Consider the following 13,732-nt stretch of genomic DNA (forward strand, 5'->3'; position numbering starts at 1 on the left):
ATTAGCAAATATTTACTGTAGCATCACATTATCAAATCATAGTGCAATTATGATCAAAAGATTCTTCTCGCAATTTACATGCGAACAGTGCAATTGATTTTTTTTAATTTTATTTATATTTAATACTCCATACTCCATCCGTTCTAAAATGTATGTCATTTTGACTTTTCTAAATTCATATATTTTGTTATTTACCTAAATATATGTTATATCTAAATGCATAGTAAATTTTATGAATATAAAAAGATCAAAATGACCTACTTTTTGGAAGAGATGTAGTACATATATCTAAATATTTGATGTGATATTTTTGGCCAATTTTTTTAGTAAACGAGGCCAAAACGGTGCATCCGAAATGTGCGAGAATCGACAAGGGCTCGTCCTCGCCAGGAGGGCATTTCAGTCATTCCGCTTCTCGGCTCAGGCCGGGTCTTCGTCTGCGTACACACGCCACGCTGGATTAGAGTCAGCACTCGCATTCATCCAGAGAGAGAGAGAGAGAGAGAAATAAAAAGGAGAGGGGCGAGCCGGCGAGAGAGCGCTAGAGGCCAAACAGCTCGAGAGCTTCTCCGCGAAACCCCACCCCTAGCGCCGCCCCTTCCCCTCCCCGGCCCTCCCCGGGCATCCTCCCCGCGCTCCGATCCAAGATGGTGAGTCTCTGGTCTGTACCGCCTCCCCCTGTTCCGCTCGTGCTATTCACCCCGATCTCCTCCCCAGTTTTTTTTGTGCGATTTTTCGGTATCTGAATCGGCCTGTGCGGGAATCGCCGCCGCCGATGTTTTCCTATCTCTTCACGGTTCCGATTTGCGGGGTTAACTCCTCTAGTCAGATGTGTGAACTCCCGGAATCTGACCCCTTTTTTTTTCAAAAGATAATATTGCTGATTCGGTGCTATGTGCGCGCGCTGTGCAGTATAAGCTGGGGAGAGGAAACCGCGACAAGGTGCAGCAGTTCATGACCATAACCGGCGCCAGGTGCGGTTGTTTAATTGCTGTTGAATTTGATTTTATCGGTGGACCCTAGGGTATCGAATTATTGTGGTCATTGGCAAGGTAGCATCCATATTAGGTGGTTCAGTGGTCAATGCGTTGGTCTAAATCTTAAATGAGATTGTGCATAATGTTCAAATTGCAATAAATTTGCTGCCGATCCATGCATGATGCTCATTTTCTGGTCTAAGATGCAATTTAGTCCTTTGGTGTATATATGTTAAAAAAAAAATTGGTAGCTGTTCTGGGCCATCCAACTCGCATCTAGTACTACAGCTGTCTATGCAAGTATGCATTTCCGCATTTTGTATCATCTCTCGTAGGCATATACTCAATGTTAGCCTAAACGTTAAACGGTGAATGGTCGGTCACCCATCGTTTAGCAAAAGTCGGTATACACGGCCATTTAAACGGTTGAAACGGTTTTGCACAGCTAATTGGCCTACACGGCTACTCATCGAGTAGCATTTCCACACCATGTAAACGGCCGTGTAGGCGACAGTGCATATACTTGCATAGAAATCGTACTAGCTTTGGAATGCAAATTTCAAATGTATTTGGTGTCTTGCCGTCTTGTTTTTAACAGATGTTTATTTATTTTGGCATTTGGCACTATAACATCAATTATTGTGGTTGCTTACAGTTTATAGATCTAGTTGACTAGATGAATTTTGATGCTGGCATTTATAGAAAACCTCAATTTTGGTGCATAAGACCTATTGATCAGGAATGTTACATGGGGGTCCAATGACTCTAGTTATTTAAAACATTGTTTCAGAATTAAAAATGTGTAATGATGTATTCGACAAATGGAATTAGGAGTTCATTTATCACCATTTTAGTAAGCAATTTTCATCACCTGATGCAGTGAGAAGGTTGCCCTTCAGGCACTGAAAGCTAGTGATTGGCACTTGGAAGGTGCTTTCGACTTCTTCTATAGCCAACCTCAGATTTCTGCAGTCAATACTCGGCATCTTGAAGACATTTTCAATAGATACAAAGGTATCAATTTCCATGGCCTTAGATAAGCTTTAAATTTAATTCCCTTAGTAACGTACTTATACATTTCCATGTTCCCACACTGTTGTGTAGGATGCAATACTATAAGGTCCATGACAAATACATTAACCTTTTTTTTGTTTCTTTGAGGAAGGTTCTCTTACCTGTTATTTTTTTTAAAAAAAATAGGATCTCATGATGTATTTTGGTTTTGTTCCAGAACCTGATGCTGATATGATCATGGTGGAGGGAGTATCTCAACTTTGCAATGATCTGCAGGTAAGGAGTAGCTATTGTCATCTGTAAATATACGTTCACTATTTACTCACTTGATTTTTGCCCGTACGTGTATGTTGTGCTTACTCTATTTTGTTGCAAATAGAAAGGAAAATTGGGACATTGATGTGGTCTCTGAGGTAGCATTTTAACCTTTAATTGTTATAATAAATGTTTTCAGAATTTAAAAACAAAATACTATTATGAAACTATACCCATGATTGATTCAACAACACCAATTTCTTGTGGCCAATCTACATACTTTTGTTATGTATTTATACACAAGTTATTGAGGCACCATGTTCATAATTATGTATACACAATCGTATGGAGGGGGGACTACTTATTTAGCAATTTAGTATACATTTATGCATCTGACAAGGTCTTGATTTTTGTTTCAATTGTTGTAATTTATTTGAATGATGTGGAAGAAATAGATCTTTCTGGCATAGTATTGTTTTCTTTGGTACTAGGGCTAAGATTTTATCAAATTTAGATTAGACTGGCTTTTATAGTTTGTATATGTTGGCTTATTGGGTCGTCTCTTTGTGCTTATCTCTGGCAAATGATCTTGATTGGGTTATAGATTTGTGATTTTTTAGTTTGGGACTGCCATTTACTACTATCTATATCTCATGAGGGTTTTAAAAACACAAATTGCTGTTATATGGGTTGCCATATATTCTGTCTCAGGGAAAGGGCTTGTAAAATATGCCTTCTGTATAGTATCCGTACATTTCTATTATTCAAACCAACTTTCTATATATTTCTGACGAATGTATTTCATCTTTATTTCACAGGTGGATCCTCAGGATATTGTCATGGTATGTGCTTAGCTTCTTCTGAACTGACATGTTATGTTTTTACCAAGTTTGATTGCGAATTAGTTCTGTGGCAGCTATAGTAGCATGAACTGGTCTATTAGAGTTGGTTTCACTTATGTTGGATGTAGTGTTTGCACATAAAAATAAGTTGACAATGATATGCTTATTCTATCTGTGGAAACCGTGTGATCGCTTGGTTGATAAATCCTCCAGTTGAGACACTGCCCATCCAGGTTCAAGCCTGGGTGCTGGCAGGTCTTGTGAATATCTATAAAATGGTCGCATGGACTGGTCTATCTGTGAATATGTTTTCTCCCTGGTTGAGTTTTTTAATGCTTATTCTGTCTATTTAATTCGACACTGCCACCTTTGGATCATTATTGCTTTTAGTCATATGGTCCTGTGTGCTGTTAACAGCTTGTCATATCATGGCACATGAAAGCCGCCACAATGTGTGAATTTACTCGCCAGGAATTCATTGGTGGACTGCAGTCTATTGGGTAAGTGCTGTTTGCAATTGCAACATCCAATATGAAGTGGATCCATATCCTAAATTAATCATTCATATGATTCTTTTAGTAAGTCTAATTGTTATTTGCAGGGTAGATTCAATTGAGAAATTTCGTGCAAAGTTACCATCATTACGAGCTGAACTAAAAGATGACAGTGAGTTTCCTTTTCTAAAAGCAAAACTTGATAATGTTTTACTTGTTGGAGTTAGATGTGGCCTCGTAGTTCAGATTATTCTGCAATGTATAGAAAGTCTGCATTCATGGCAAAAGTGTTTCCTTTTCTTTAGAATTGGCTTGTGGAGTGAAATGATTTCCTTTTCATTTCCATATCCAACTGGTGTGTTTACACATTTCTCACTCAGATAAGTTCCGTGAGATATACAACTTCGCGTTCACTTGGGCAAGAGAAAAGGTTAGCTTTAACTGCAGAATATTTCTTCCTGCTTTTACAGTGGCTATTTGTATCTGTTGGTCATTGGCAAATTTTTCATCATTCATAAAACAGTATTACATATACTGATATTTTCTATGAAGCTTTATGTAATATATTCCCTTATTTGACAGGGTCAAAAGTCTCTTTCACTGGAGACTGCTATTGGGATGTGGCAGTTGCTATTTGCTGACAGGAACTGGCCTCTTCTGGATCATTGGTGCCAGTTTTTACAGGTATAACTGAAGTCAGGCAGTTCCACTAATTTCATTCTCAAAGATAATGGCATTCAGCATTACTGTTCCTCATCTTGGACTCTTCAAATTTCAGGTCAGGCACAATAAAGCCATATCTAGAGACACGTGGGCACAACTGCTGGAATTTGTAAAGGTACTGAAGTCCATTTTGCCTCCCTTTACATTTATCTGTTGTGGCTTGTGTTTATCATAGATGCCCAGTGTGAATGCAATTATAGTGCATTTAGATAGTTGTGATGCCACAGTTTAGCAGATAAACTTGATTGAGAAGTAATCCATACAATTCAGGTGGTTAGCTGATGTCCTTGACTTTAGTTGCTATGTAGTTTGCCAATTTGCATTTCTGATGTCTTAAATAGTCAAGCTAAGCTTTGAGCAACTAATAAATCGCTCAGAGCAACCTGAAGTCTTGTTCCGCATCATTATATCTCCTTTGAAGTTCAAGGGAGTGTCCATGATTTTCTTGCTTTTTATCCTTGCAAATTATTAATTTTTGTTTTATTGCAGTCGATTGATCCACAGCTATCCAACTATGACGACGAAGGTGCTTGGCCCTACCTCATAGATGAATTTGTGGAATACCTGACTGAGAATGGGTTGGTTCAGCGCAAAAAGTGAACTGCAACGGGGAGGCCTCGTTCCTCACCGAACAATGGTTGGGCTGTACAAACACAATTCATCTCGGTGTATACGATGCCCAGGACCCGATGTTGGCACTCCTGCTCAATCCACTCGCCAAACTGTTGGCCTATCATTGCATGACTGAAATTTGCTGATAAACGCGGAGAAAACGCAACCTAGCCTGGGAAGTGGTGGTCCCGAGCCTGCCATCGTGAACTCATCCAAAATGCAATGGGGAGTTTGGGACTCTGGTTAACGTATGAGTTGTTTCGGATGTATCACTGTCACTTACTGCTATATTTCTACCATCCCTCATCCTGTCGGGTGTGGCTATTTTACGGTCAACCGTACGGAGGAGCTCCGTACGGTCGATTTTCCGACTGTTCGTTTTTTTCCTATTTTAGCAAGTTTTTTGTCGTTTTCTGATTTCAAGAAATTTTTTCAAAAAAAAATTTGAGAAAAAAAAGACAGAAAATTTTGACGAGAAAAATTTAAGATGGAAAATCAAAGAAAAAAATTGGAGAGCAGAAAATTTTTTGAAAAAAAAATTAAGAAACAGGGAACCTTCCAGAGAAAAAAAATTTGCAGTGGAAAAAATTTTCAAAAAAATTTTGCGACAAAAAAAAACTCAAACTTGGGGAGCTCCGCCGCGGGCCCGCCACCGCCCCATCGCTCCGTCCCGAGGCTGGCTTGCTGCCGTTCTGACCCGATTCTGCCTCTGCCTAGCCGCGCCGCCACCCTAGCGTCGCGGGTGGGAGCTCCCGCCGCCTCGCTCCACAGCCGTCTCGATCCGCCGCCGCCTCGCTCCGCCGGCGCCGCTCCCGTCTCGATCCGCCGCCGCCTCGCTCCGCCGCGGCTTCGCTCCGCAGGCGCCGCTCCCGAAGGTCGCCCCCCAGGATTCGGATCCGGATCTGGGGAAGAAAGAAAAAAGAAGAGAGGAGGGGAAGGAAAAGAGGAACAAAGAGAGCGTGGTGGTCGGGAGGGTGAAGCGATAAATCAGTAGAGGTGGGGTCCACTATGTTGGTCAGTTCGACTGTAAGTTTCGAAACTTACGTCAACCGTAAGCTCAGCATTGGGCATCCTGTCCTGTGTATTCTCTGGTCTCGATGGGATCTCGCGGAACTGCCCGTCTCGTCCTTGCCGAGTGCTTTGGCGTATGCGTGCGAACCCAGCCGCCCGGTGGCGCTTTGCATGGTTGCGATTCGTTTTAACTGGGCGTCACATGGCGTGGCCCATGGACGGGCTTGGCTTGGCCGGCCTGGCCTTGTCCGTGCCACCACTGGTCGGTGAGATTCGAAGGACACGCACCTTTTCGTTGCAAAGCAACTGCCGACCTGCCGCCGACCTGCGTTTTATCTTGCTTACCTGCATTCATGAATTCGGTCAGTTTGTTAGATGGCGCTGTATGTACAATTCGTGAAAAGCATACATGAAGAACATCAGTTGAGCTTGAAGTGACGGTTTCGGTCAAAATACAGCCGTGGCCTACTCCTACCGGCTGCCCATTACCAAGTACCAACCCATAGCTATGGATACGCTTTCAGCCTTTCAGGAATTACCGGTGAAATTCAGGTCTGCTTTCTATGTGTTGATGTACAGTGGAAAAGGCCCAGCCCCTCGATTTAGGGCGTGTTCGGCTGACCGCATAAATAATGTAGGGATGGTAGAATGAATATTATTCTGTGAGAGGAAATAAACCAAAACAAGCTAAGACAAGACAAGCCGACCAGCCTAGACTTTTAGTAAAAACAGGCTTTTTGAAAGGCATGGCCGCATGGGCTGCTGCTTCGATTTGGTTGGTTCAAGTTACGTCTTCCTGCAGCACAGTGGACCGCGGTCTGTGGCCGAGCCAGTCAATCCGTTTTCACAAGACCAGTCCCAACCCTCCTGCTACTACTAGGATGGTTTTCATAGCATCAATGAGAATGTCACATAAGCAATTTGATGACATAACAAGTGAGTTAATGAGAAAAAAGATAGATATGCACTCTGTTCGGCTGGCTGTGACTGGTGGCTGGTGCTGATTTGTTGTGAGAGAAAAGCACTGCTGGCTGGCTGGTAGCTGCTGGTTTGGTGTGAGAGAAAACACTGTTGACTGATTGAAGTGAATAGAGTGATGGTTTCTCATGCAAGATACCATGTCTACACAAGAACCAAGAAACGGAGAAGAGTGATTGGACAAGGCAATGAGAGAGAAGAAAATGAGTAGATGTGTTTTATTTTCTTTATTTATCATAAAAACTATGTATTGGAAAGGTAGTGTCTACGAGTAGTTTCTTAATCTCTCTTTTTTTAGACACCACCTATAAATACTATGGATTGGAAATGGCCTAATGCTCAAACAGTGCTTTGCCACTGCAAAACATCTAGACTTGTCTCCTCTAAGGCTGTCTGCACCGGATCCTGTAAATGATCCGCTACACCATCCACCAGGATCGGTTTATAGCAAAAATGTCTGCACCGGGTCCTCCATAGCCATCTGCTATCATCGTCTAACTCCACCCATCTGCTATTCCCAGGGGCAGCAGACGTCGTGCAGGGCCTGCCCGCCCACGTGTGCGCCCGGCTGCCGGACCTCCCCCAGCCGCTCCTCCCCCGGCCGCCGGAGCTGTTGCTCGAGCTCGGCTTGGCGATGAGCCTGCTCCGCCGCACCTCCTTGGGCTCGGCCGAGCTCTACTTGGTCGAATCGGCCCTTCCCCAACCTCCAGGAGCCTCACCGCCGCACGCCACGGGTCGCCGCCGCACGTCTTGGAGAGCCGCCACTGCACCCCGTGGAGAGCCTCTGCCTCCAGCCAACGTGCTGCTGCTGCCGCCGCCGCCGCCGCTCCACCCCATTGAGGGCGCCGCCGCCTCTGCCGCTTCGGCCCGCCGTGGCCGCGAAGGCGAGGAGGCCGCGGATGGCGAGGACAGGAGGATGAGGGTGAGGATGGAGGTCGGAGAGGGAGGCGACGGAGGAGAAGCAGGGGAGAGGAAAAGGAGAGGGCAGAGATAAACAGCGTGGGGAGAGAGAGAGTGTGTGGATAGGTGGAGATAAGGTTAGGATGGGTCCTACTCGTAGTGTCTGTAGAAGGAGTTGTTAGAATAAATTTGAGTAGTAATAAATTTGAGTAGTAAATGTAGATGACTATGATATAGAGTATGACGAGTGTGGAAGAAATAGGGATGGAGGAAAGAATCTCGATGACCAGAATAGAATATTCTTTTTAGATGATAAATTAAGAGTATGGTGAGCGCGGACAGCCTAAAATCCCATGCGCCATCATCAAATTAAGCTCCAGGAAGAGCTACTAGAATTTTAAACCCTTGCAAATATAATGACTGCAAGAGGAGAAGCTAATTTTATGTCTCAAACTTGTATATTTGTAAAACAGCATGCGCAGCTACGACCATGAGTAACCACTCGTATCTTCTCTGTAATCAACTCAGTTTTCTATATTTGGAAAAGTTGTGTAGATGACTTCGTTATTTGTAAAATACTTAAATTTTAAAATACTGAGATAACTTGACACCTGGCAACGGCATTCGGGAAGCGTTTAATGTATACACCTCTATACCTGGATATACTTTTCGTCGTATTCTTTCTTCGTCTTCTTTCTCCCGACACCTCCTCCCGCTCTAACAAGCATCTCCTAATTTCTATCTCCTAATTTCTATCTTTGGCAACTCCTGTTGTTGTCATACTCGCCGTTGTAAGCCAAGCCGCCGCCACTGCATGTTCGGTACGATTACCTCGCACTTCGCCATGCTCTTCCTATCTCCGACACCTTGACATTCGCCCTCGCACCCGCTACCATATATTTTGCTAGGCCGCCAGAGCACTCCATTGGCATCCCTCTAAAACCAAGGAGATGGGAACCTAACCCTGAGTTCGTAACGATGCTAAAATATCCTCATAGCTCACTAAAATAGCCACTTCGTACAAACCCTAACCCTAATCTCGCCAGAGTTAACCGGCCCTCCAAACTCCAAAGGTCAAAAACCCCCATGGCAGCCCAGCCGTCGCGGTTCGCGGCAGCCCGGCCGGTCACTCACCCGGGCCCGTGCTCCACTGCTAGTAGCCTCGCTCTGGCGGCCTGACCTCGCGCCCCGCGTCCCCCCGAGCGAGCACGCGCGGCCCTGCGAACGCTCGAGCCGGAGCCCTCGGCGGCCGAAAGCGACGCGCCCGCCCACACCCAAAAGCCACCGAGCCGCCACCGCACCATTCCTTCCGGCTGCCGCCGCTTTCGCCGCCCCAGCTCGTGCGCTCCCACCACTCCGCGCTCCCCACCCGGCTCCGCTCGCCACTCGCGACCGCGGCCGAACGAACCCTCCACCCGATTCCTTACCCCCGCGTCCTCTCCCCCTCCGCTGCTTCGCCTCCAGCCGAGAGCTCCCGTCCCGAGGGTTTCAGGCCGCTTGGCCCCTAGCGCCGCGTCGCCTTCCCGGGCCGCCGCTTTTAGGTGCGACCTCCTCATCTCGTCCAGACGCGGGGCGGGATCGCTGGGTTTTCCTCCCTTCCCCTCGGAGATCGCATCTCTGGCCCGCGGGATCCGATGAGATGCGAGAGCGGCCTCGCGCTCCGAGCTCCTAGCAGGCATGGCTGAAGCCGCGGCGGCGTACTCGTCCTCGCCCGGATCCTCCGCCCCGCGCCGCCTCCATGGCGCCGGCGTCGTCAGGGACGCGCTCCTGTACGGTGGCCTCGCCGCCCCGCCCCCGCCCCCGCCCCCGCCGCTGCCGTTGCAGCAGCTGCCGCCGCCGGTGGCGCAGCAGGCGCAGGGCGCGGGTGGCGGAGGGGGAGGGGGAGGGGGAGGCGGGGGCGGGGGCGGAGGGAAGATTAGCCCCGCGGTGCTCTTCATCATCGTGATTCTCGCCGTGGTGTTCTTCATCTCCGGCCTGCTCCACCTCCTCGTGCGCGTCCTCATGAAGAAGCAGCACCGCCGCGGCGGCCGAGGGGGCCCCGCGTCTTCGTCGGCGGCGGCGGCGCGGGGGGACGCCGGCGGGGCGGACGCGGCGCTGCAGCGACAGCTGCAGCAGCTGTTCCACCTCCACGACTCCGGCCTGGACCAGGCCTTCATCGACGCGCTGCCCGTCTTCGCCTACCGGGAGATCGTCGTGGGCGGCGGCGGCGACGGCGACAAGGAGCCGTTCGACTGCGCGGTGTGCCTGTGCGAGTTCGACGCCGAGGACCGGCTCCGCCTGCTGCCGCTGTGCGGGCACGCCTTCCACCTCAACTGCATCGACACGTGGCTGCTCTCCAACTCCACCTGCCCACTCTGCCGCGGGGTGCTCTTCGCCCCGGGGTTCATGGGCGACGACGACCCCATGTTCGATTTCGAGGAGAGGCTGGAGGAAGGGAGGCTGTCAGAGGATTGCGACGACGGGTTTGGAATTGGATTGCCTGGGCAGAAGGCTTCAGGGTTGGCGCAGACGCCAGCAGCTGAGAAGAGGGTGTTCCCCGTGAAGCTGGGGAAGTTCAAGAATGTCGGAACACAGGGTGCCGTGCAAGGTGGCAATGCCAATGCCAACCCCAGTGTGTTGAGTAGGGATCAAGGGGAGAGCAGCAGCAGCAGCCTCGATGGAAGGAGATGCTTCTCCATGGGCACCTATCAGTATGTTCTTGGTACTTCTGAGCTCCGGGTAGCTCTCCAACCTGGCCGGGTTAGGAACGGCGCTGGTGGTGCAATGAGGGGAAGACCTGCTGGTCTAAGTTCGATCAATGCTGATATTATGGAGGGGAAGAAGATCTGCGCGAGGAACAAAGGGGAAAGTTTCTCCGTGTCGAAGATTTGGCAATGGTCTAATCTGAAGGGCAAGCTACCTGCTGGTTCGGATGAATGTTCGGATGCTGGGAGCCTTCCATGGATGAAGAGAGGAGGTGCCGCGGATACATCAAACATATGACTCTGTACTAGTGTACTTTGATAGTAGCTAATGTTTCTTTTTATTAGTGTTGCTCACTTGATTCTTCACCTGTAGTCATTTTGATTGGAGTGTCAATCTCATTGGGGTCTTAACTTTTGGTAGTCATGCCAGCATAGTATGTTGCACCATGTAGATTGTGATGATTTAGAATCCTGTTATTCTGGTCTGCCTTATATTTTGTGTTTGTCTGATGTGCTGGTCTACAATTTATGTCTCTGCAATTTCTTATGTACTGATCAGAGTATAATTGACATTGACCTGTACCTTCTCCAGTCTTGACATTCGTTGACCGGAATACATGGGAAGACATATATTGCTATTATGAGCTAGTGTTAAATGCCATCATTGACTTTTAATGCACTAATAGAAGGATTTGGCTTATCTCTGGCTTTCCAGTTCAACGTCTTCATACTTGGATGCAACTGGCAAATCTGTTATTTTCCCTTGGTAAATATGTACTGCCACTAAAATATGTTTCGACCACTGAAACCAAGCTTCTGTATTCACCTTGTTTTCCCTTAAAATGTTTTTTTGCCTTATATGGTACGTAATAGAGGATATTTCAAATATTGAAAAAATTTCTCATGTTTTTATCCGACCCATTTTCAGCCACGGATGCTCTAGTGAAGTCACTGCTGCCCACTTCAGGGTCCTGAAATCCTTTGTATTTTGTGAGTATTTGAAGAGTTTTGCCTTCGTTTAGCTTTGAGGCTCAGGTAGGAGCATCGTAAATTTTGAATTCATGCAAGTAGGCCATGGATTCATGATATTCCCGCCTTCATCCTTCTGTGGAGCATAGTGATTGATATGTACAGGAAATTCTAATGATTGAGTCTGCACTCTCTGATTAAGCATATTCTTTTGCTTTTAGCTTGTCAGTCATCTGCTACCTTTCTCAATGTCTTTTCCTGTGAAGACTACTTTGCTTTTAGCCTCTCTTCAAGAATCTCTTTACTCAAACAAAAGGGGAAAGGGTAGAATGAGCACCAAGAAATTCCTGGGCAGCCTGAAGCCCATAATGCTCAAAGTATAAATTCAGTATTTCTTTGTGTCTATTATATTTACAGATGACACCTATCTGTCTATATTCTTACCATTTTAATTTAGTATCTGTGTTTCAATGGTGCTTTAATTTCTTTGATTCTCACTTCCAGTTTGCAGGATGAACTTCATCATTTGATTTCCTAATCTATCAAATTTAAGATCCAGAGTTGTTGAGATGTCAGCTGGCAAGTTGGTAAAGTGGAGCAAGCACCTTTTGCGCTGGTGCTCCATCTACATGGAAGGGGTGACATTTGGTGTCTTCAGCTCTCTTTTGTGCATCTATATCCAACTGAAAATCATCTCCCTTGAGCTTAATGCACCTCGTGGTGGTGGACTAGACGGTGACCAGGCTAAGTGGAACCAAGAAGTTTTCATGATACAGTATGCTGATGGGATATAAAAAAGGATGGTGCTTACTGCTTAGTGAAGTGGAATTCAGTGTCCTGTAATGTGTTCACTCATCTTTTGGCTGGTTTTGAAGCAGAAAGCAGTGTGAAGTGCCCGCACCAAATGACTCCACTAAAATCAGACGAGGATGAGCAGGTATCATGTGCCGTCTACTATATATCTGGCGTTTTGCACCGGATCTGACCCGAGATGTGAGTCCACCCATGCTCAGAGTTATTGCTCTTATACACAGATCCACGTTCACTTGTTAATTCAGTAGTTACTGTTAATAACCAGATCTGAATTCCGAAATAACTATTGTTTGTTTCTGATATCTGAAACTGCTGCTTCGTGATTGTCCTTCCAGATCTCCATTTCCATGTTCATGTCAATTGACAAGCCTCAAAGATTCGTTCTATTTCAAATGTTTTGCAGGCCTGAGGTCCCACATGTCCTGCCGTTGGTCAGATAAAGGCTGGTGCTGTTCTCGACGGGAAACTTGTGGGCACAGCCGCACAGGTTTCATCCAGGCTTTCAGCTCTACTACGACCACACAGACCACTGTTCCTTCTCGGACGCAGATGCTGATGCAGCTGCTGTTCACGAGTAAAGCCCAGGCTTGGCCATGATTGAAACGGACAAGAGCATCTGAACAAAACTGGAGGCTCGCGACGACGCCACTGCCTATACTGAATGAATGGTCCGTGTACTCTGTTGTCAATTGTCATGATTATTGTCGTATATGTTTGGTTTCGAGTTTTGACTCGGCAACTTTCGCCTAGAGGTGTCAGAATGTCAACGTGACCACTCGACTAGAGGCGACTACCTTGTTTCGATCTCAGTGCTGTCAGTGTGATGGTACTGCTAATCGCTGGCACGTTTGGCAGCACCTCAGGCTTTTGGCTGGCATTGCAAGGTAGTCGACTAGAGGCGACTACCTTGTTTCGATCTCAGCGCGTTTAGTTCCCAAAAATTTTCACCTCCCCTTTAAACACATGTATGAAGTACTAAATATAATTAAATAACAAAATTAATTACACAGTTTGGATGTACATGACGAGATAAATTTTTTAAGCCTAATTAGTGCATGATTAGCCATAAGTGCTACAGTAACCCACATGTGCTGATGACGCGGTCAAAGGCCTCAAAAGATTCGTCTCGTGGTTTCCAAGTGAGTTTTGAAATTAGTTTTTTAATTAGTGTCCGAAAAGTCTTCCCGACATCCGGTCAAAGTGTTGATTTGACATCCAAAAATTTTTGGATGGGGAACTAAACGCGCCCTAAACTTTGGGGCCGAGAGCCAATAATTAGCTGATTGATTGTTCGTTCACACTTTGCCGTGCGTTTGGGCCCGAGGCCTCACAAATTATTCAGTCAGTACTCTGTCAAGAAAAAAAAAAGACAAAACTTACAGGGTACATGCAATGTTTACCGCGAGTAGTCACTATCAACATTCTTGCAATAGTATCTTGGTACCTTCCGTCAACGTATC

At 46.4% G+C, this 13,732-nt stretch overlaps 2 protein-coding genes across 2 annotated transcripts; both read left to right on the forward strand.

The window, feature by feature from the left end:
* The first annotated feature begins 546 nt into the window (after positions 1-546).
* Positions 547-5,253, forward strand: LOC120703048 (DCN1-like protein 2). The gene is made up of 11 exons (XM_039987056.1): positions 547-650; positions 913-974; positions 1,858-1,991; positions 2,209-2,267; positions 3,065-3,088; positions 3,506-3,588; positions 3,690-3,754; positions 3,963-4,012; positions 4,165-4,266; positions 4,361-4,420; positions 4,795-5,253. Exons 1-11 carry the CDS (start codon positions 648-650, stop codon positions 4,903-4,905), a joined length of 753 nt encoding a protein of 250 aa, XP_039842990.1. The 5' UTR covers positions 547-647; the 3' UTR covers positions 4,906-5,253.
* A 3,783-nt stretch (positions 5,254-9,036) lies between these two features.
* Positions 9,037-11,081, forward strand: LOC120703049 (RING-H2 finger protein ATL46-like). Its single transcript, XM_039987058.1, has one exon. It carries the CDS (start codon positions 9,484-9,486, stop codon positions 10,786-10,788), a length of 1,305 nt encoding a protein of 434 aa, XP_039842992.1. The 5' UTR covers positions 9,037-9,483; the 3' UTR covers positions 10,789-11,081.
* The last annotated feature ends 2,651 nt before the right edge of the window (positions 11,082-13,732 follow it).

This window comes from Panicum virgatum, chromosome 4K (genome assembly GCF_016808335.1).
Source record: "Panicum virgatum strain AP13 chromosome 4K, P.virgatum_v5, whole genome shotgun sequence".
Classification (NCBI taxonomy): domain Eukaryota; kingdom Viridiplantae; phylum Streptophyta; class Magnoliopsida; order Poales; family Poaceae; genus Panicum; species Panicum virgatum.

Coding starts and splice junctions, on each gene's coding strand:
- LOC120703048 (XM_039987056.1), top strand. Junction 1,992..2,208: donor CATTTTCAATAGATACAAAG/GTATCAATTTCC, acceptor GTTTTGTTCCAG/AACCTGATGCTGATATGATC. Junction 3,089..3,505: donor ATCCTCAGGATATTGTCATG/GTATGTGCTTAG, acceptor TGCTGTTAACAG/CTTGTCATATCATGGCACAT.
- LOC120703049 (XM_039987058.1), top strand. CDS start 9,484: ATGGCTGAAGCCGCGGCGGCGTACTCGTCCTCGCCCGGATCCTCCGCC.